The sequence below is a fragment of the Falco peregrinus genome, chromosome 5 (genome assembly GCF_023634155.1).
Source record: "Falco peregrinus isolate bFalPer1 chromosome 5, bFalPer1.pri, whole genome shotgun sequence".
Taxonomy (NCBI): Eukaryota; Metazoa; Chordata; class Aves; order Falconiformes; family Falconidae; genus Falco; species Falco peregrinus.
In genome coordinates this window covers 107,262,188-107,285,688 of record NC_073725.1, presented here as the reverse complement: position 1 = coordinate 107,285,688, position 23,501 = coordinate 107,262,188, and the positions used below count along the sequence as shown (strand labels likewise).

Genomic DNA, 23,501 nt, shown 5'->3' with positions numbered 1-23,501 from the left:
TGGCAAATGTGCCCATTTCAGCAGCCTCACTCTCCTCCGCACAGGACAAGGCTGGCTCTGGTGTGGCCACCCAGCCAGACCAGGAAGGGACGAAGGTGGCTGCTGCTGGGGACAGTGCGGGGCCAGCTCTGGCAGGGTATGTGGCTGGAACCCCCAGCTGTCCCAGTACAGCCTGGAGAGGCCAGGCAGGGAGTGTGGCAGGAGTCCAAGAGGGTAACCAAAGCCTCATCGGAAGGTGCCTTGTGGGAGAGCAGGGGTTCAGCTCTCACCTTGTGGGCACAGAGGTTTCCAGCAGCCCTCACACCCACCTCTCCATCCTGCCCCAGGCACCTTGCTTGGTCCCCCAGCAAGCCGCTACCCATCCCCTGCATCCCACTTCCCTGCACCAGGAGCCAGCCCAGCACCTGGATCCAGCACGGCTTTTCTTCTGGCATGCAGCGAGGTGCCAGCCATCCTGTGGAGCCCCACCTCCCCCTCTGCTCCCCCAAGGATTGTGTAGCCATCCCACCGCACCTTCACTCAGCAGGAACACGGAACCCAGGAAGTTTTAATGGGAAAAAGAGGCACAGCTTGGGATGAAGCCCCACCAGGGTGTCAAGGTGCCCCCCAAAGGCCAGGGCCACCTAGGAAGAAGGGAAGCCAAGCAGCCAACACCAAGAGAGCAGCCGGGGATGGGTGCGACGGGAACCACTCGCCCCACACTGCTAATGAGCCTGGTGGGGAGCCAGCCCCCCCAGGGCAGCTCAGCCCTGTGCCACCCTGGGTGCTGGCACTCAGGCAGACCAGCAGGAAGGCATAGAGGATTCTCGGGATGTACAGACATGGCTCTTCAGAGGATGGAAACAAGTGGGGATGTGGCAGAGCACATCAGGGAAAGTGCACTGTGGCACTGGGGCTCAGCAGGGGATGCCATCAGTCGCACCCAGACGCTGCTGGACAGACTCAGCTCCAGGAAAATGAACACCTGAGACTCCAGGCAGGGCCACGTGCTTAGAAACCATCTGTGTTCATGCCAGTAAGCCCATGTCAAGAGGCTGCTTTTGTTTGCTTTCACCTTCCATGCGCCACAGCAGGGTCATGCTGGAGAGCACGCCACTGAGCGCAAGCCGGGAGCAAGGGCCTGCTGAGCACCGTGCTGATGCCAAAGCCCCGGAAAATAATTAAGTACAAAACAACTAATCGTGATTGACATTGGCCCCCTGGAGACCTGTCAGCTGCCTTCCAAAAATGTTTCCCGTCTTTCTGATGACCCTGATGATGGCGAAGAAAGGACAGAATTGGTGCGGAGGCAGCTGCAGCCCCCGGCCCCTTCCTTGCGTGCCAAGTGTGTCCGTCCTCAGCAGAGCTGCCAGTACCCTGCTCTGTGCAGAGCAGCAGCAGCAAGTAGAGACCCTGGACCATGTCCTGCAGCCTTTGTGGCCGCTGGCTTCATTTTGAGCTGCAGGCACCCAGCACCTTGCAGGGTGAGCTCAGGAGTAAGGACAGCAGATGACAGCCTAAATGGAGAGATGCACTCCAAGGTCAGGAGGCTCAAGAAAACAAATCCAGTCTTTTCTTACACATGCAAGTTGCTTGGCACTGCCTGGCACCAGCCACAACAACAGGCAAGGAGAAACGGCAGTGCCTTCCGCTGGGAACTCCTGAAGTCTTTAATTTGAGGAAAGCGTAATACAGCTGCTGGCAGGGAGTTTTGTGAGCTGTGACTGAAATGTTCTGCATCCACACAGAGCATTACTAAATATGATGCTCGCTCTGAAATCGCACGCTCAGTGCTGTTATTTCAGTATTTTGTGACGAGGGGGAAGAGCGGGCTTCATCTGCTGCCACATCAGGACTGACAGCCCAAGGCTGCCATGCGTACAACATCCTCAGCTGCCTCAGGGAGAGGAAATGTGGCTCAGCACCTCCCCAGTCCCCTGCTCACCTGGTGAGGCAGCAGCTCAGGCACAGCCAGAGGAGCCGAGCACCACTGGCAAGGACCACCACCTTCCCAGGAGCATCCCAGCACTACCTGAGCCTCCATCAAGGCAGGACCACTTGAAGCACTGGCAGAGCTGAGGTGGATCAAGAAACAACCCAAGAGGAGACTGCGCTTAAAAGCAAACGGGGACATTGTTGTGCCCACCCTCCAGCCAGCAGAGGAAAGCCTGAAAGTTGTCACAGAGACCCTGGGATCTGCTGGGTCATGAAGACCTTTTGGCCATCATGCTTGTTGAAGGGCCTGTGGCTAAGCTGAACTTGGTCTTTGAGTGGCTCCCCCAGGAATAAAGGAGTAAAAAAGATGGGAAAAGAGACTGGGGCTTTCTCATCCTCCAACTCAGAGGTGGTTGCACAGATCCCACGACAGAAAACACTTGGGAAGGGAGGACCAGTCTGAATCGATTAAGGTGTCTCTTTCAAGGCACCTCCAGTGAGCAGCTGGGCAGAGGCGAGATCTGCCAGCTGCCCCCACCCCAGTGGGATCTCCTCTCACACCAGCTCAGAAAAGCCACGCAGGACTTCAGCAAATGAGACCAGCTGCCCCCTCCCACCTTGCCTCCTGACTTTGACTCCACTGCTGAACGAGGGGCAGCCTGATGGCCACCCGGTGGCTGGGGCAGCACCACTGCCAACAAACAGCCCCCGAGTCCCTGGTGTCAGCAGGCCATCGGTGGTGTGACCAGGATGCTCACTGGGCACTGTTTTCCTCTGCACAAGCCCAGGACCTCGTCACGCGGTACCACCCTCCCCAGCTGACACAGCAGGTGTGCCAGCCCAAGACACTGCAACATCACAGGGACACAGGAGATCACAGGGACCTCCAAGACCCTCAGGCAGGAGCAGCACAAGGAACCTGAAGGCTCGCCACATTCTTGGTCCTCTCTGACAGCTGAAGCAAGAGTGCGACACCCCAGCAGACCTGGTTCTGCTCCTGTGCCCAGCAGTGACAGCGATCACAGCGCAACATCCAAACTCAACTCTCCAGTCTCCAAGGCAAGGCCAACCTCTTACAGCTATTATTATTTTAAGATGTGTTGTGCAGACTCAGCAGATGACACCACATCAGATTGTGCCAACAAAAGCTCATCTGTGTGACTGGGTGGGGAAGGATGGTGGAGGAGCTGGCCCAGAGCTGCTGCCAGGGAGCCAGGCCTGGGGTCTCCCACAAGAGAAAGTCTGAGTGCTGTTTAAAACTGGGAAGCCCTTCTTCCAGCAGGGCAGGGGACTTCCCCAGCTGGCAGTGGCATCGCAGGGAAGACGCTGAGACAGCCGGGGCACAGGGCAGCGGCTGCACTGAGCATCCCCTGGCTGTGCTATGGGACTGTGCACCCCCTGAGCGGTGCAGAAAGGAGCACACACAGCTGCTGAAGCCACTGACCTGAAGCAGCTTTCACTCACAGGGGTGCTGCTGTCCCTTTCTGAAACCAAGCAGCAACCACAGGAAGGTGCCAGAGCAAGAGGGCTGTGGGGTGCCTCTGGCCACCCTGGGCCAGTGCCCAAAGCAGCCACCCCACCACAAGGCAGACAAAAAGGCAAAAAGCTGAGTGAGCACTGTGAAGACACGGGACCTCAAAGCACTGGGAAACTGCCCCAATTAGACTCTTCATTGCAGCGCTAAATGGACAGAGCTCCCAGAAAGCAATTCCCAGGCTTGTTTTTACGCCACACACGATTAAGAATTAAAGCAACCCAAACCTGAAGACGTGTTAAAACAAATGACCAAGAACCCCAGGAGGTGAGGAGAGCCGTCATGGTTTTTTCATGCCCGTTACACAAGCATGGGCAACCCACAGGGCAGGAGAAGGCAGCTGCCCCGGCCAGCAGCTGCCTCGGGCACACCATCCAGTGCCCGGGAATGCTTGGCTAGCCGGCTCCCACATCTCACAGACATGTGAGCACGTGGGCCGGTGACAGCAACTAGCATTTTGGGTTACTATAGCACTGCTGTTCTGCGCCTACAGCCATTGTGGTCCTTTCCTGTATGAATACATCCAGGCTCCAACAGATCTTGCTGAGCAGATGCTATTGGGCAACTCCGCCACCAGCTACTGCAACCTGGTATTTAAGCTCTTTGCAATCCCAATATGTAACAGATGAAGATGAGATCAAGAAAGATGTATATGACAAGGAGAAAAACAAGCCCAGATGCAACCAAAAGCTGTGAGATTCAGCTCTGCTTTGACAACAGTGGACCAGTGACTCAGTGGCAGCTTGGCCCTTGCCCCGATGACACAGAGGTGTCCTGGTTCTCCCCAAGATGCAGCGTGACACCCCAGGGACAAGATTCTATCTTAGCCTGACATGAGAGGAAGAGGTGTGCTGATACTCAGTGGCTGAGCACCAGGTGGGCGCAGGTCAGCCCCCCTCTGCCTGCCCGGGTGGCAGCACTGGGGACACCAGGACCCCCACCTTTGGGAGGGCTGATGACAATCAAAGATGGAGCCCATGTGCAAGCCACGGATACCTGTGATGTCTGTCTGGGCATCCTCAGCCTCAGCTGCAGCAGCCCTGCTCTTCCTCTCCAATTCTTTCATTTCAGGCACGTAGAAGTCCCCTTGGCGGGCGAGAGGACACACAAAGTAGATGCGATCCTCCTTGTAGATCTCGATCCGGGGATGGGCACACAGCTTCCTTTCCTGAAAAGCAGTAGACGACCACAGGTCAGGGATATATGGCCTATAAGCCCCTGCCTCCCGCCCTGGCAGCGCACCCCGCCTCCACCCATGGACCTGCCAGCCTGACAGCATCACAGACCGACCCACTTTGCCCACAGACACAGTGGAGCGGGGGGTCCCATCCCGAAACCGCCGTGCTGCTTCCCCTGTCACAACAGCCCCCACATGCCAGGGCTGGCGGTTGCGGCCTCGGGGATCACAGCTGGCGGGGCTCAAGGAGAAGGTCCCGAAGTCCCAGGGAGGCTCAGCTACCCCAGCTCAGCCTTAGTTTTGGTGAGCTCATTTTGGGCTGGAGCAAGGGGCTGCAGGGAGCCCAGCAGCTGCTTTGAACACACTTGCCAAGTCTCCAGTCCCTCCTGGCAGCATGGCCCCACAAGCAGGCGTAGCACTTCTCTGCTAATTAATATAATCCAGAGCTGACAGCTCAAGCAGCTCCTTTCAGAATGGCAAGGGCAGGGGGAGTGGGAGATGAATCCCTGGCATTTCAGGCAACTCCTCCTCCTCCTCTTCCTCGCCTCACCTCCCCCCAGCAGCACACTTCAGGACCTCAGCCCTCAGCTGCCATGGGCCCATGATGGGGGTATGTCCCCCCCAAGCTGCATGGTCCACGCCAAGCCAGGGCTGCAGGGATCCTCGGGGTGTCAGGGGCCAGGCCGAGGAGCAGCTGGACCCCTCTTGCCACCCCCTCCTCGCCTGCCCACCAGCTGCTTGCTGGCAGAGGGGGCGGCTGATTACAATCTGGGTGAGAAGGGAGAGCGTCTCTTTAGCAGATTTTCTTTTTCTTTCTTTCCCCTTTTCAAATCACTGTCAGCTTTTATTTAATTCCACAACCACCCCAGTTATCCTCCTCCTCCTCCTTGCCCTGACTATTCTCCTCTTCCTCCCTGACCCACTGATCCTCCTTTTCCTCCCTGCCTCAACTATCCTCATCCTCCTCCCTGCCACATTGTTCTTGGCATGGCTTGCCTGGACATCCTCTGACAGGGTCCGTATTCCTCCAGGGCTCTCCAAAGCCAGGGCTGGCCCCTCTCCAAGGACAAGCTCTATGGACACATCAATTCTGACCTTACAAAATTCATTCCTGACCCCCTTCACCCCTGAGGATGGACCAAGCTGATTTCATATCATTTATTTCCCAGCGAAATGTCAGCACTGGGCAGAATCCACAACCGACAGGAGATAACACTGACCCTCTCCCTGGCGCTGGCAGCAAGGCCACCTGGAGAGCCACCTCCGTGCTGTCAGGATGCTGCGCAAGCAAGACAGAGAGAAAACCTCACGTAAGCTGTTTCCAGGTCTGTTTTCCTGGGGAAGCCTGCAGGAGCTGGTTCTGAGAGCCTCAATTTACCCAGTGGCACCACAGTGGCAGAAACACGAACCCCAGCTTTACCTGTCCCATCCCAACACCTTCAAGCCTGAATTTTGGCAGAGTCCCTCCTCCAGCTGAGAAGGAGCCACATTCATGAGCCCAGTGTCACATGGACATGCAGGGACGCAGGCGGGCTTCTAAGGCGCTTGGAGCCCGGAGTTCCCACTCACAGGCAGGTGAAACACTAACACACGCAGATCAAAACCGTATTAAATAAAAACAAGCCAGGCTGTTTTTAGCTGCAGAGCAGAGGCGGCTCATATCACTCCTGCTTTTTCAGCAACAGCACAGACAAGAACCCTCCCCACTGCTCTGCCCCTTGCTCTACCAACCACAAGCCTATCAGCCAATCTTCAGCTTGGTTTGTTATTTTAGGTTACTGCAACACATACCAGAGACGGGTATCTCCAAAATTCACAGTTTTTTTGGATGCATCCAGCTGGCCCTCCACCACTTAATGCAGATGGGGACAACTCAGAGGATCTTAAATCAAAGAGACCTTCACTAAATTTATACAAGGCATCTAAACAGTCTTAAAACATCAGGGCTCTGATCCGGTCTCCAAGACCTTCCAAGCTGACTTCCCAAAACTGACTCTGGGATTCATAAAGAGTGGATCGGAGATGTACCCTCTCCCTACAATTTATCTAGGTTGCTACAACTCCCCTTCCAGCTACACAGACATCATAGTGACTCCCCCAAAGTACAAACAACACCCCCTGCATGCACACAAAAAGGGTGAATTATGGCTTTTTAAGGAATAAACCCACACATTTGTATGAAGAACAAGGTCCAGGACTGTCTCATGAGCCACATGCTGCTTCAGACTCAAGGATCATCCTATAAGAGAGAGGAGGATGTTGCACCCTGCCAGGGTGGGAGGCAGTTTTGTCTCCCTGAAGCCAGGAGCACCCAGGTGCCCTGCAGTCAAAGCCCATGGCTGTGGACCAGGTTGGTGGGTCAGTGCTGAAGTGGCTGGACACTCACTGCCAACACCTGCCTCGCTATGGACAGCTACAAGGATGCTTAATACTTCCTTCCAATTCTTCCAGGGTTTTCCCCAAAAGCCAATGGAGGGAAACAGAGCCTGGTGGTCCTAATTTATGCCTGTACAAATCAAGGTGGGAGCTAGGCCTCTGCTTCTGTGCTTCTTCCTGGAGCAACCCAGCTCCTGGCAGGGCTGCTGCAGAGCTCAGCACCAGCAGCCAGGCTCAGGAGAGGACAACATCCCCAAGAAGGTGCAGGGAGGTGGCAGCTGGAAATTCTGTCCTATCCAGGCTGGGACCAAAGGGATGAGGCTGCATAGAGACTTGAGGAAAGGGCAGAGGCAATGAGGTGGGAAGCCACAACAACAGAAATGGATGAGGGGATCATCCAAAAAAAATGGATAAGGGGATCATCCAAAGGGATGCAAAGGAGATCGCCCTCGTAATCATCCCAAAGAAGATCAGGAGCCTGGCAGATGCCAGGCAAGCACAAGCAGAGGTGCAGCAAAGTGCAACCAAGAGGTGGGTTTCAGCACAGGACAGAGTGGCTTAGGATTATCACAGCAAAGAGGAAGGTTGTAACGCTGTTGCAAGGGAAAGAACCCGGAGAGATTGGAGAGCAGAGTCCAAATGCAAAGGCATAAGCAGAGAGCAGATTAGCAAAAGCTCAACAACATGGCAAAACAACAGAGACACTCAACAGGCAATAATACACTCTGCAGCTGAGGAGGAAGCCCCTTGCTAACTGCAGCTAAGCCAACAGATGGAGCAGCAAGGCGGACGTGGAGCTTGCAAGGCAGAGCCCTCCAGTCAAATCAAATGCAGTCTCACATGGGCGGAGGAGCTCAGCAAGAGGTGAACAGTGGGACGCTGACAGTGTCAGGGCCAGGCTTCTGGCTAGGACAGCAGGACCCAGTAACTAGGGCAGGGAAAGGGATTCATCCCTTCACAAGGTCATGCTGTGCCACCTCCCTTCTCAGCCTCTGCCAGGAGCTCGCCCTTCCTACAACCAGCAAAGATGGAGGCAGTAGCACAGCGTGCAAGGCTCTACTGGGCACCTGAAGTATGGGATCCATACAGCCAAGCTGCATATACACAGCAAAGACCGATGCATCCAGAGCCTTCCAGTTCAGTCCCGACATGCAAGGCAGCTCTGGCATGCTCCTCCTATGTCAAGACCCACTGCTTCCCATGAAGCCAACTCATCTGAGGGCCATGGTGGGGTGTTGCTCACCATCCTCCTGGGAACAAAGTTTTTTGTAGGGGAAGACTCTTGCACTCCTTTTTCCCAGGTGAAATAGCACCTCACCCAATCTTTACCCCTGGGCTGCTTCCAAATGACCCACCACCCTCTGACTCCCTGTAGGACCTTCTCCAGGTTGGCCTTGTCCCTCTAGGAATGGAGCATCCCCCAGCCTCATGCATCAGAAAAGACAGACAAGGATTATGCACCAAACCACATTCCAACCAGAGCATCAACACCACCCTCGCTGCCATCAGCTTCCCCTCACCCATGCTGCTGGTGACTGGGCCGCTCGTTAGTGCCAGTAGGTCAGCTAGCACCTGGCAGAGCGCAGGGGACCCCCAGGGGACCCACCAGCCCTGTCCCTGCATGCCAGCACCTCCTGCCTGCTCAGGCAACACAAGTCCCTCCCCCCATGTCTTGCTTCCATCCAGATGCATCCATCTTCTCCTCCTGGTGAAGCGATCGGACGCTTCGGTCCCAGGGATTTTAAAGAAACAACAAACAAAACCAAATGGAGCCAAAGGGCCCTAAAATCAGTTGCTAAAATTAAGAGCTGAAACTGAGCCACCAGCTAGGACTGAAGGGAGCGCACTGTGTGCCACATCCTCCTCACTTCCACACACGCTCCACACTCAGTGTGTCATCCCCGCTTATCTTAGACACCATGGGCACTAGGTAGTGCAGAAAGGCTTTGCAATTCAGTTTGCACAGCACCCAGCACCCTTTGGCGCTCTCCCAGTTCAGTCAGGGGGGACAGATTCCTTGCTGGGCCATGCCACTGTCCCAGACCCAGACTGGGAATATCCCTTGTTTCTGTTTCTCCTTGCCCAGACAGCAGCTTGAAGTTAAACACCACTTCAGTTCCAAGTCTAAGCTGACGAGAGCAAAAAGACCCCCAAAAGCACCCCTTCCTCCCTGGGCTTCAAACTTGACTTCAATGTACCGTTGCAGCCCAGAAAGCCAAGCATCTTCTGGACTGCACTACAAGCAGCGTGGCCACCAGGTTGTAGGAGGGGACACTGCACCTCTGCTCTGCTCTTGTGAGACCCCATCTGGAGCATTGCCTCCAGCTCTGGGGTCCCCAGCACAAGACAGTCATGGACCTGTCAGAGCGGGTCCAGAAAAGGCCATGGAAGCAGTGTAAGGGCTGGAACACCTCTGCTATGGAGAAAGGGTGAGAGATGGGGCTGTTCAGCCTGGAGAAGAAAAGGATCCAGGGAGACCTTATCACAGCCTCAATGTATAAAGGGGGCTTGTAAGAAAGATGGAGAAAGACTTTTTACCAGGGCCTGTAGTGACAGGACAAGGGACAATGGTTTTAAATTGAAAGCAGGCAGGTTTAGGTCAGGCATAAGGAAGAAACACCTTGTGATGAGGGTGGTGAGACACTGGCACAGGGTGCTCAGAGCAGCTGTGGATGCCCCATCCCTGGTCAGTCTGGATGGGGCTGGGAGTGACCTGGTCTAGGGGAAGGTGTCAGACTGTACGACCTTTGGAGCTCCCTTCCAACCCAAACCCTTCCATGATTCTGGTCCTCCCTAACCAAGCTGCAGTCTGACCACAAGAGACGGGGATGAAGCCTGGGTGCCTGGGGCTGCCTGCTGAGGGGCAGGCGTCAGGCAGGGGACTGGGGAGGAACCATTGGCCCAAGAGATGGTTTGGGCAGAAGGGAGGACAAGTTGCTGGAGGAAGAGGCAGCCAGACATACTTCACATCAGTAATACCTCAAGCATCAAGGAAACCCCAACATCTCGGCTTGCAGCTCCAGCAGGGTGCACATGGAGCCGGCAGGTCCTGCCTCCCAGCATGGCCAGCACCCAGAGCCAGCTCCAGCACACGGCACAGCTGCGAACACCAGGCTGCTGGGCTGCGAACCAGCTGCTGCTTCCCAGCCTGGAGAAACTCACATTTCAGAGGTGGTGAGACTGCTCCCACACACGTGCACTTTACTTTCAAATCCTCCGGGCTGCGAGGTGTTTCAGAAACAGAAGGTGATATTACTGCAATCAAGAAAAGGCCGTTTCCATCAGCCAGCAGGAAAAAAAAGAGCAGCATCAGCAGCGCTACAGTGGTGGAAAACAAAGTCTCACCAAAGGATGGCAAATCCTCCAGCTAGCAAAATACAGTACCTGGCAATCAGCACCTGCCGTGCCCACCAGCACCCCTCCCTGCCCTCCACACCAGCACGCTTCCCCCCACTTCCCACAGCAAGCCCCAGTCCTGCCCACCACCGGGATATGGCCCTGCCGGTACAGGCAGCGCACGGCTTCGGGACGGGTGGGTGAAAACCAGCCCCCGAGATCCTCTCCGCAGCAGCAAGAGGGAGAGCATTTGGACTGTGGGAGCTGCAAAACGCCAGGCTCGATAACTGGGAGAGTTTTTCATTTTCACCTTGCTGAAGGCAGCCCGCCATGCAATTTACACCTTGCCTGCCTGCCTGCCTGCGCTTCCCAGGGCCGAATCACCCGGCTGCTCCCACCTCAGCAGAGCCGCGGGAGCTGCAAAGCGGCAGCTGTCAGGCACAGCCAAGCTGAGAGGCGGGGGAACGAGCCTGGGTGGGTTGATGGGTACGGGAAGTCCCAGCACCCTGAGGGGGGCTGATGGGGACCAGGCACAGGCTCCTAGGTCACTGCAGGAGGCTGCTGCAAGTCACAAACGTGATTCTCCTCTCTGGGATGGAGATTCCCTCCCATCCCTCAGCAAAAGGGAGTAAGCTCCAGCCCTGCCTTGCTGCAAGTACAGGCACACTCCAGACCTCCTCCCCTTCCAGCACCCATTTGAGCTGCAAGAGAAATCCTGCAGCACATCCAGGCGCATCCCCCATCCTCAGAGATGAGCCGAGCAGCAAGTCCTAGTGAGATTTACTTTCAGAAAGCAGCCACTGGCAGCCAGAACCCCCAGTGTGGGGGAATAACAAGCCCTGGACACGGCTGCCAGCCTGGAGACACTCAGGTATGTTAATCCATGTGTTTCCAGGGACTTACTTTACTGCCCCAACTACAGGAACGTCACCTGCAAAATAAGGAGCAGATGGTGCAAACACACAATTCACGGGGCTTGGGTCCCCCCTGGTGTCACGGTTATTTGGTAGTAATTAGTCCTTGAGCAAAGAGTTTCAGAAGTGAAGCAAACTTTTGCATTAAAAAAAATTAATCTTCCTGAAAACTCAGTGCTTTCCAAGTTCCCAGGTTCTGCCTTGCTCCCGTACTCGCCATGGGTAAGAGAAGCCAGCTGGGGACACTGTTCTCACCAGCTTCCTAGAACTCCACTATATGTTATCACATCTTCCTCCTACCTGACCCCAACTGCACCCCTTCCTCTGCTCCTCCTTCCCCAACACCGCCCCACACAAGCTCTCTGAAGCAGACTTTGGCTTTAGCCACTCTGAAAGCTCAAACCCTGGATTTCCATTATAAGACAAGAAATCCACATAAATCCACATAATCTCTCCTCCCCTGAGGAACCAGTCACGGGTTCTTACTCCTGTCCCTAGGAACTCCATCACTATGGGAATATGTGGGTCAACAGCCACGCACAAAAGGAGGAAGACGAGACTGCGGGAGAGGAGGACCACAGCTGGAGAGGGCTGCCTCTGCTTCAGAGTGTGGGTCTCTGGGGACCAACGCTTTCCTTCCAGCCCTCAGAGGATGCTTCTTCAGCATTAATCACAAAGCTGAAGAGGTTGATGCAATGATCTCTGCCATCACGGATGACTGGAGTGATGCTAAATTGCTTTGCCTGCTCTGTTGCCTCGGCAAGGCTGCCAGGAGCAGCAGCTGTGGCAATTTCTCTGCCTCTTGTTAAGGTAGGGCCTTTCTTCTCCTGCCCATCCCGCCTTGGCCAGGCGGCCCACCACACTGCAGCCTCCCACCCTGCTTGGGGCATCATGCAGGTAAAAAGAGCCTTTTTGAAACACGGATATTTTTTAGGCTGCTCACAGGGAGAGTAAGCTCTAACCTACGGTACAACCCCCCTGCCCTGAGATACCCAACAACAGGTTGTTCCTTGTGGTGAGAGATCATCTTCCATGGCAAACTCATAGCTGAGAGACTGGAGGGCTCCTCATCCAGGTGGACATTCCCAACACACCTTGATGACTTTTATCTCCTGGGCCACCACTCGCTTCTGTACTTGCCCTTCTGCAACAGGGATGTCCAGTGGAGGCTTGTCATTCCCGGCCTTCCCACACATGTCCTCACCTGTAATAGGTCCCGTGATGAAAACCTTGCACAGCAAAACCAAAGCAACAGAGACGGAGCAGGAGTGCCTGGTGCCCACAGCACATGGGAGCTCTCGGTCTCCTAAGAGCACACCACCACCACCAAGTCTGAGTCCTTTCCTCTTGTTCCTTGGCTCCCCAAGCCATCTTCCTGGGATCACAGGCACCTCCAGCTGCTCTTCCACAGCTTGTTTTACCAGGACAAACTCAGGACATGTGTCACAGTAATGCCCCCAGGAAGAAAGTGGCGCAGTGGAATAAATGCCCCCCCATCACTTCCTACCTCCTTGAACAACCTTGTCTTTCTGCAACGCCCCCGGCTCCCAGGCTTCATGGAATGTATTTCATGATGAGCTAAGCTCAGCCTCACACCATCCCTTCACAGCTGAAAGCTGAAAAGGGAAGCTGAAGAACCTAACCTTGCTGAACTTGCACAGATAAAGCCACCAGCAGCCTGAAGCAAAATCCGGATGCAACCACCTGATTCCCCAGCAAAATAGTCCTTCCCTCCCCACTAACAGGGACTTAATGTCAGGCTCATCGGCCTCACACAGAAGGCAAAGAAGGCCACCAAAGTGGAAGATCAAGTGGGTTTCAGCCTGGTTCACTGATGAGGAATGGGTAAGATGATCACAACATCCATCAGCGTATCACCAGTACAGCACATTGGCAAATCTGATGGCAGAAAGTCAGTTTGCAGGACACTATGATCTTCCAAGCTATCAGCTAAGTGCAATCAACAGTGGAGAAATACTGTCTGACCTGCTCAGGGAGGCCCAGGCTTGCCTCCAGTGACAGAGATCCCTCTCGGGCTCTCCACTGCAGGACACTCACCCATGGGCCACAGCTCCCTGTTGGTTCACTGCTCCTCCTGTTCCTGCTTCTCCTTCCCTTGCGCTGGGGAAAGACATCCCCATGTTTTAAAAGCCAGTCGGAGTCCAGGACAAGCGCCTTTCTGATTTTTTAGAAGTGAACAAGAAACATTTCCCTGCAGGCTTCAAGGAAAGCCACCTTCAAACCTCCACGTCCAAGAGCTTGCACCTCTACCCCATAAAGCTGGCAATCCGGCGAGGCAAAGGGCAAAGAGCCAGCAATGCTGGCAAGCCCCAGTGTGATGACAGCTCCCACCAGTGAGCTCAGCTAACGAAGCCCCCAGAGCCTCCAGCCACCACACGCTGCCAGTGGTAATGATTCGCCTGAGGAAATCCCCAGTGCAAACAAACAGCGCTGGCGGGCAGAAAGCAAAAGGCAAAAAGCCGGCAGGCTGCCTGCAATGCAGGAGGAGGTAGAAACGCAGGCAGAGGCAAGGAGGGGGTAAGGGAGGCAAACAAGCGGCACCAGGCATATTCATCAGGGCCCTTAGGACAGCTCCCGACATCCTCGAGCCAGGACACGACGTTTTGGCAGCTGCATGTGCTGACCGACCTCTCCAGCTGCCCTGCTCAGAGTGGGCATGGGGAGGCCAGGTGGGTCTGGGTCCCTGCCTTTTCTCTGCAACTCTCACCTCCTCCTCGGCCCACCCCAGACCCTGGTGCAGGGTCCCAGGAGACTCATTACCTCAGTCTAGAGAGGAAAGCGCCTGCTGAGCACACTGCCGCAGTGTGCTGGGGTGTGCGGGGAGGCAATGGCTGGAAGTGCCAGCAGGGATGCAAGCTGAGCACCTCCAAAGCCAGGTTCTTCTGCTGGTAACAGAGGCAGCAGGAAAAGGGAGCAGCTGCTTTCAGTGACCTTTGCAGTCTGGCAACTGCTCCTCCACCAGCACAGGATTGTGAGTTTGACCACGCAGATCAATCACAAGATAAAATTGAAGCAAGTTAGGCGAGGACAGAGCCCAGCCTGCCTCTGCCCTTCCACGAGCCTGCAGCTTTCCAGGTCCTATACACTACCAGAAGTGCTGCATGAGCCAGGAACGCTCCAGATATGCGCCATGCCACTCAGCTTTCCAGGTCTTTCCCTGCCAGGGAGCCACCTCTCTGTCTTCACCACTGCTCTGCTCCCCTGGGTACCCCAAATCACAAACAGCCCTGCATAATGTTATCAACAGCAGCATATCAGCCAACACTGCAGCCACCAGAGCTGCCCCAGTGCCCCCTGAGACCCAGAGGACACTCTGCTTCTTCCCAGCACCGTGGTGTTCCTCCCTCAAGCTCTGGGTATGTGGAGGATGGGGAGGATTTCAGGGAAGCACCTCTGCACCTCCAACCCCACCTGCCCTTCCCAGGCAGCTGCAGCTCATCACGGGCAGGGAGCAGACTGCTCTGCACCACTGCAGCCCTGTCCCAGGAAGGCTGCTAGGCCTCGGTTAGCAAGAGAAGAGGGGCTGGGATGCTGGTCCTGTGCCCCATGGCACAGCATAAAGCCCGAGCTGAGCCGATGCTACGGGTGCCATAGTAGCTCCTGCCAGGAGACACAGGTTTGCAGGGGAACTGGTGGGAGAGGCAGGCAAGGGCCTCTCGGGAAGGCAGGAACTGAGCAAGGGAGGGACAAGTGAACACGGCACCTAGAGATGCATGTGAGAGGAGGAGGATGCAAGAACAGGAGCCGATGGCTGTGCTCCTCCACTGTGAGCCCACTGCATCAGGCAGCTCCTGCAGCCATCGCAGCAGCTTCTGCTTTGCTCATCCCCTGAACTGCTCAGCAGAGAAGTACCAGAGCAAGTCGTTCTCTGACACTGACCTCTCGATAAGCTTTTGCCAACTCATGGTCTGGTTGCTGTACCGCTGGGCGGACGTTACCCCAAGCTGTGAATCCGCACAGCGTGAAAAGAAAAGCAGCTGGCCACAGCAGATGATAGATATCTACCTTTCTGCATGTCAAGGAGCTGCCATCAGCTCCCGGCAGAAATAAAACTCAGAGGAGCATCTGAGATTACTGGCCATCCAGTAGCAGTGAGAAGACACCAGTGTCCACAGTGGGAACGAGGCCACAGTTTCCCTCCCTCCAGCCTTCCTGGGCTGCCTTACAACCCCATGGAGCGGGAACAGAGCCTGTCAGCAAAAGCATGAAGCTGGCAGGCAGCTGCGGACAGGCCCACTCTGTGAACAGCCACAGTGCATCCTCTTTGTCCCCACTGAGCCAGGACAACCCTTCAGGTTTCATCTGAAAGGCAACAGCCCTGAGCCGTGCTGGGACAGGGACTCCCAGACTGACTGCTCTCCCTGCTGCCTTAAAGGTCTGTCCTTGACCTTCAAACAGCACTCCTGCCTCAGAATCCACCCTGCAGAGCTGCAAAGGTAAGGGAAACGGACACTGTAACAGCTTTAAATACACCAGGAGATATTCTGGTTGGTAGTATGTGGAAGGGGGGAACAGCAGCAAAAGTTTCCAGGGGTCCTGCAACACGAACATGAGCGCATGCACAAGCTACCACTGTGAGAAGCAGCCAGAGTCACGGATGCAGAGCCGTTACTAACCTGCTCTCCCTGCTGCACTTAGTTCCCTCACCCCCCTTCATCCCTGCAGGGTTGTTATAATTCCTCATATTAGCAGAAGATGAACAGGTAAAGCAATCCATCTGTGGAGTGAACACCCAGCAGTCATCGGACAAGCAGCCAAAAAAAAAAACCCAAAAAAACACCCCAATTATTCCATAGTGCCAGAAACTCCCAGGCATCCTTCCACTCCCTCAGACACTTTGAAATGTAAAGCTGCACCACTCTATCATTTAATTTAGAGCTCAGCCTCAGACAGACAGAGCCTCGCTGAGCTTTAGGAGGAACGCAGCCATGCAAAATGCAGACGTGCAAAATCCAGATGTCAGTGGTCTGGAAGACAAGCACACTCCAAGCCCCACCAGTGACTCCATTTCGTGGCCCCAGCCTCTCTGTTTTGCCATCCCAGTGCCAGAGGTGGCTGGCTGCGAGTCCTTCCCCTCTCAGCGCTGGCTCAGGACTCCTGGCTCTCAGAGCAGCTAGCAGCCAGCACTCCTCACATGCTGCCTTGGTGCAAGCTGGAGTAGAGCTCAGGCTCTCTGCTGCAGCTGAGCTGCTTTCACAATCCTGAAAGCCTCTGAAAGCATTCCACAGTTCCCTCTCTGCACACAGGCTATGGGATCCATATTTTGAACCTCCCTACTAGGTAAGCTTTAGAGAAAGTGGACATGGTGGCCACAGGAATTTGATCCTGTCCCAAAAGCTGCACCTAGGCTCTGCTCCAAGTCAGCACAGAAACCTCTTCCTAGTTTCTCTCTGCTACCCAGGAGGAGAGGTGACTCTCCATCATCACCTCCCCTCTTAGGCAGGTTTGTTCCTCTCCTCTGTGCTGGAAGCACATCCTTTTTTGCATTACAGCCCCAGCCCTCCTACCAGCCCTGGCAGGGCAGAGGCACCCTATCTACGGGAGAAAAGATCTCAAACAAACGCAGCAGAAATGCATCAGCTCAAGGCAAGCATAAGCCTCCACCTCCTCACACTCACCAGGACATCAAGGATGCCAGGAAAGACAAATGTCGGGTGGACTGGGGACAAGGAAAGGGGATGCTGCCTCAGCACACCCACTGGTCCACCAGGCCCCGACCCACTCCTGATGGTAACAGGCACCTTCGGTCACTTACCAATGCCAGGCACTGCACCAGATCCTGGCAGAAGTCAGCTCAAGGGTGGCAGAGGACAAGTACTGACTCACCCTTGAGCCAGTCCCCAGGGAGCCGCTGCCTCCTCTGCCTGCTGTGGTCTGACAGCAGGGCAACGAACGCTTTTTCTTGCTCCTATGTGACTGGACAAAGAGGAGAGGTGCCAGATGAATACCCACTCAGCCCGCTGGCCACAAAGGTGAAGAGGCTCACCACAGCTTGCTGCTAGCCCAGGATGGAGCTGGAGGCAGCGGCGCAGGAAGCCTGGACATCCCTGCCAGGCTGCAAACCTCCATCAGCTGCCTTGGGGCAGTTTTAACCCGGAGTCATCCCTGCCAGCTCCAGGCACAGCTGCTGGAGTTACAAACTACCAATATTTCTATTGAAGGCTCCAATTTTCTCCCATTTGGCTGAAGCAGAGAGGCTCAAATAAGCTGCCACATGCTGGAAAAGGAATGAGACAAAAGGAACCCTGGAGCTGAGGGCTCCCAGATACTCTCAAAAGCCTGCAAGCCAAGAGTTAAGCACAGTTTGACCTTCCTCTTTCAAGGAGCTCACAGACCAGGCTGCAAGCTGCTCCGGAGCCCTGCCATGGCAGAGGCAGCTGGAGACCACAAAGATGAACTTGGTCCTTGCAAATCTGGAGGAGTTCAAAAGGGCCAGGATTTGGCAGCATGATTTTCCGCAGCCTTGTCAGGACAACCAGAATTCAGCACTGTGTGTTTGCTCATCAAAGCAGGACAGGATGTACTGGTCGTACATAGGTCTGCAACAAATCATTGCATCTCTCTGTACCCTGCACCCACCCCGCAAAGGCTGTGGGTCCCTGTGGATGCAGGCAGAGTGATGGCCACCAGGCAACAGCATAAACAGAGGAAAAGCACTTGATGAGCCTGTGAAAGACTCCCCAAGATGTGAGGGGCTCCGTAGACATCCATACCTACCATGGTCATGAGGACTAGCAGCTCAGGACACCCCCAGCCTGCTGCCTCTGCCCAAGGCCACCAGCGCTCAGCAGCATCAACTCAAATAGCATTTGAAGGGCAGTGGCTGCTGCAAGCAGGGACAACAGGGGGTTTGTGTACATATATCTCTCTATCTCTGTGTGTGTGTATATATATATCTCCCTGTCAAAAGACAAGACCCCGAGAGACTTTCAGCGTGACTCTCTGCTTTGGAGCAAACAGCTGGGTTTGGCTGCCTCGCCAGTGCTCCAGCCACAGATGCAGCCCCAAAGCCCATCCCTCGCCTATGGCACATAAGCTCTCAGCACAGGAAGGAGCAAGAACTGATTTTGTTGTTTCATCCCTGTGATCTGATCACCACCCAACCTTGCAACTCATCCATCCATGTTTTGATTCAGTGCAGAAGAGAAATGTTTTCATTCTCCTGCCCTCCCCAAAGCAGCACCTTTCCTACCATTTTATACCTAACTAGAATCAGAAAAGTGCAAGTTAGTCATAGCACAATGGTCCCTTTTCTGAAGGTAAAAATGCCACTGCTTTCAAATGTATTATCTCCCTGCTCTACAGGTTTCAAAGCGGGAGCTTCACAGCCAGGGAAACTGGGCCAACAGCGTTTGCTGGAAAAGAGCCGCATTTTTAAGAAGCTGTTTCGCATTTGATCAGGTTCATTTTCCCATTTCTCAAGCCTGGCACAGCTGGCAAGGTCTGGCTCGAAGGGCTACAGGGAAGAACAAGCCCGGAAAAAAAATCATTAGGACCCTGCTAAAATAACTGCAGAAAGGCAGATCAATCTTATCCTCAAATTAATTGACTAGCTGGCAAGGAGGGAAGACCCTAAGGTTTGGGACTGTGTCGCTGCTTGAGAGCTGGACCCATCTCCAATGCCTGACAAAGAAAACCTTTTGAACCAACTGCATCCTCTGGGATTCTCTATAAATATATCTGGGGAGAGCACATGTACAGATTGAGCCGATAAAGAGATGTGACAGAAAAGCACTGTAGTATTTAACTCTCCCTCCTTGCCCAAGGCAAACCATTTCAGTTCCTCTCTCCCTTGGACAGCCATATGAAATATCCCTGGCTTCCTCCATGATCATTAGTCGTTGCTGCAAAGGCAAGGGGAGAAGCAAATCTTTGTCTGAGCAGATGCATCCCCGTGACAATTCTGCAAGGCTGGGTAAATAGTTATGAGGCTGCGAGCCCCAGCTTTCCCAAGCAGTGCTGGCAGAGCAAGGTGACTTCCCGCTCCCCCCCAGGATGAAAATGCCCCCCAGCAGGACCACCAGCTGACAGGCAGCACTGGGCCAGGCTTTTGGCTGTCAGATAATCAGGGATGTCCACACAGTTTGGCATGCATGGCAAGGCAGGCACTTGAAGTTTGCTCTCCTCCCAGGAGCTGCCTTTAGAAATGCTCCTGGGAGAGGAGCTGGGACGGTAATAGGATCAAAATGCTGGATGTCACAGGAAAGCACCCATGGTGGCAGAGACCTGGAGCTGAGCTGTCAGCTGGAACAGTTTCCCTAGGGATGTGGTAGAGTCCCCGTTGGCAGAATCTTTGAAGATGCTATCAGGTGCTATATAACTCATCCAGGCTCCCTTTTCCATAAAAGACTGGATCAGACCACCTTTCCAGGACCCTTCCAAACTGGGCCGTTCCCATTCTGTAATCTATCAGAACTGGGAAGGCCACGGTGGCCAGGAGCCTGTGTCCCACGTCAGCTGCTTCCCTGAGACCAGGACTCCTCTGCCTGCTGCTGGGGCAGAAGCTTGTACAAAGTCAACAAGCAGCTGAGGAAAAACCAGGTGATTCCACACATGAGACAAGCTGCAGAGGCAGGGAAGGAGCCTTTGTAACTACTGAAGCTCAAAGCTGGTCAGAAAACCTCTTTTCTGCTCAAAGGAGTGGTGCTGCCAGAGCTGTGGTTTTACACCTGCCCCCATGCAACTGAAGAGCAGAGCTGAAATAGAAGCCAGGCACTTGCAAGAAGAATGGCACTTGCGAGCACAAAGCAGCAAAGCAGCAGGTATGGCATGAGCACGCGCTGAGCAATCAGCACACGCACCAACCGGCACACACTGGCGTGCCTGGCACAAGTTGGCACTGAACATGAAGCACGGCCAGTGCTAAGTCACTGCTCGCCTGCCTGCAAGGACCAGGGAAAAACTGACAGCAGATGAGTAGAGGCCTGGGGCTGCCAAATTCCTCTGGAGAAGTGGGAAAGCAGGGATGCCTGCTGCGAGTGGCAGGAGACGTGACGCAGAGCCCCGGATCCCCATATGTTCCATTATCGACACAGGAGGAGCACGTTTCCCTGCAGACACAGGTTAAACGAACCAGCTCCACTGCATGAGCTGACCCCAGTCCAAAGGTTCCTACAGTGTTAAATGACATTGCCCACCAAATATCCCTGCCACCTGGCTCAGCTCCCAGCCTGACCTCGTGGGCATCCCGCCCTCTCCTACCTGCTCCCCCACACAGAGCTGAAGGTTAGGTCACTTGCACTTGCAAGACTAAAACTTTTCCGGAGGGTTTTGTCACAAAAAATATTTAATAAAAAGTCACAGCGAACGCACAAACTGATGTGATGTGACATGCAGCTGGGGGTTGCCAACCAGCAACGAGCAGGCAGCCTTGCTGGAGAGAGACCACTGAAAACCAGCTGTCAGTGCAAGTCAGTGGGAGATGAATGTGCCCGTGCAGGCACCAAGCCTGTGCAGAGTCACTTCGGGGTCCCTCTCTGGTGCCTGCAGTTGCATGTGACTGCAGAATTGCAGTGCCCACCCCTCACCTGCTCCGCTTGCCCAGTCCAAGATCAAGAGCTTCACTGGCTCCTGGCACAGAGCACATATCAGCCAAGGGTGTCCTCCAGCACTCCTGGCCCAGCTGCTCCGGCACTCATCCTCAGCATCAGCTAGGCTGGTGGGGAACCAGGGATGGGTAGGGAGAGACTTGCAGCTCACCAGGACTCCCATCCTTAAACTGTCATCACCTAAAATAAGGCCAATATCTCATCTATACATCACCTCTTTTGCCAGCAGCAAACAGGGTGCATAATGCCTAGGTGAGAGGAGGGAACGTGATGGACTCATTGTGCACCACCACACGCCCCAATACCCAGCAGTCCCCAGGTAACCAGAAACACTCACCCAAAGCCATCTCTGACATTGCCCTCTTCTGCTTTCCCTTCTCCTTCTGTGGCCATGAGCAGTGGCAGAAGACCTTAGCAGCACGTGGTAGGTTGGATGCAACATCCCCCGTGTCTCTGTTTCCCTGGCTGCAGGGAGATGCTGCCAGCATCAGGCTGTGTTCCACTGCCCTTTGCGGGAGCAGACTGCAAACACCCAACACATCCCCAAGCCTAATGGGGTTCCTAAAGGAGAAGAGAGACTCAATCCACTATGTAGCACTTGTGGATATGAGTGACAGGCAATGAAGATAACACCATTGAGGGCTTCCTTAGTAATAGGATAAACCAAGCCAGAACAGCATTTGAGTTGGAGTTTGTTTCTAAGAGGGGAAAGTAAGTAGGATGGGTAGTTTCTTCCCCTCGTTTCCAAACCCCACTGCTGGCTGGCTATCATCACTGGGGCAAAACCAGGGAGGTGGCTTGTCAACAATCCCCCACTCTGAATCAGATCATTACACTGAGGTTAAAGAACAACAAAAGCAAAAAAAATCTGGAAAGGAAAAAAACTCCTACCTTCCACAGGAGCTTGTCTGCACCATCCACCCTGAGCATCCACACTTCCCTGGGGTTTCCCATCATGAGCCATCCCCCCACCCTAACCATGTACCACCCACTGGAGATGCACTGGTCTGCAGCTACACTCACACTGGAGGTATCTGAGCGACAACTGCTGGGGACAGCCCCAACCTGCTGCTGCAGCCCCGAGGTACACAACTGGTGGGCAGTGGTTGCTAGCGACACCTGTCTGCAGTGCACAAGCCACGTGTGACCTGACCTACAGCCCAGCCTGGGACTGATGCAGACACATGCAAGGGCTCCCAAAACACTTCCCCCAGACTCTGTATCCTTACTCCAAGCCTCTGCCAGCCCAGGGCCCAGCAGCCTGTCACACTGTCAGCTCTGGCCTCATCTCTGCCATCAATATGAGTATGACACGTCAAATCCTGTATGACTCTCAAGGATTTCTTTCCCCCCCTCACTTTTATTTGATGTGTGAGGATCGCTTAACAGCAGCATCAAATAACCTCCTGTCTTCCTGGGAACTCTACAGACCTATATTCAAGTGCATGTGGGCTTAAACTGAAGGTCATCCCACCTAGCCAGACGGCTGAGGCACCACCTCTCTCCCCAGCACCCCAAACCTCGCTCAAGGTATCTGCAAACTGATACCCACAGTCACCCTGGGCATGGGAAAAGGGAAGGAGGAGGATGGAGAGCTCCACCTCCCAGAAAGCCACAGGCATATTCTGCAGGGTGACCCACTGATGCAGGGATGCAGAAGGTTATCTGGAAGAGCCCTTCCAGACCCACATCATGAGACAGTGAGGGCAGCAAAGTCCTAGGTTGGTAGTGGTAAGTTCTGGATTAAAGGTATCCCACTCCTCATCCTCTTTGGGGAGATGGATATGCAACTTTGAGTGGCCTTGGCTCAGTAAGGGCTCCACCTTGGGCAGTGGTCTTCAGCCCATGGTCCCCAGAGCTCGCAGAAGACCAAAGGAGTTCATGAGGATAAGCAAAGCTATAGTTGAGGAACAGCACCGGCTGGGCACCTGCACTACTTCCTAGAGCCCCGGAGGAAAACCTTGGGTGGGAGCTGACCGACTGGAGCTGCTGCTGAGATCAGGTCTCACGTACACACAGACTGCAGCCCAGACCACTTGCACATAGCAAGCTGGTATTTAAAAAGGCTTCATTCACAGAGCCCAGACTAAACTAAATCAGCCAGGATCAGCCAACACCCCAATAATTAAGCCCCCTTTGCAAACATTTTACCAGCTGCCAACCCCTGACCCCAGGCCCCCGATACAGCCAAGCAAAAAGGTCACTCCATGGTTTCACCTTTAAAACACAAACCATCTGGGATGAGAAGACAGCTCCACAGACCTTCATTTATGACAACCGGGAGAAAACCAACATCAACAGATCTGAGTAAAGCCAGCAGCTATGGCAGTGTGGTCAGAGGAGCAGGAAAGGCAAGACAAGGTGCAGCCATACTCACAAGGGCAGTGGGTACCAAGACTTAGTTGCCACAAATGACCACGCGTAGGTTCCCAGTCCCGTACAGACAGAAAGCCACTCACATTAAGAAGCCATTTGGGGTGCTGTGTAGGGGAGAGGAGTCTGAAGGATAGCACGGATCCTGGACACGTCAGCTGGGGGAAACCTCAGTGGTGCCACAGAGAAGGGAGGAGCATTCAGCAAGTACTTCTGCAATGCATTTAGGACAAAGCCAAACAACATGGGCAGAGGATGAAGGTGAAATTACTTGCTCTTCCATGCGAAGATATAACACACAGCTCGCA

At 54.4% G+C, this 23,501-nt stretch overlaps 1 protein-coding gene across 2 annotated transcripts in view; it reads right to left on the bottom strand.

Moving 5' to 3' along the window:
- TEX264 (testis expressed 264, ER-phagy receptor) overlaps nt 1-23,501 on the bottom strand; it is a 40,820-nt gene that overhangs the window by 3,522 nt on the left and 13,797 nt on the right. For both annotated transcript variants that reach the window (XM_055803779.1, XM_055803780.1), the window contains one exon: nt 4,445-4,616. In XM_055803779.1, coding sequence (XP_055659754.1) covers nt 4,445-4,616 — 172 coding nt within the window. The remainder of the gene's footprint in view (nt 1-4,444; nt 4,617-23,501) is intronic.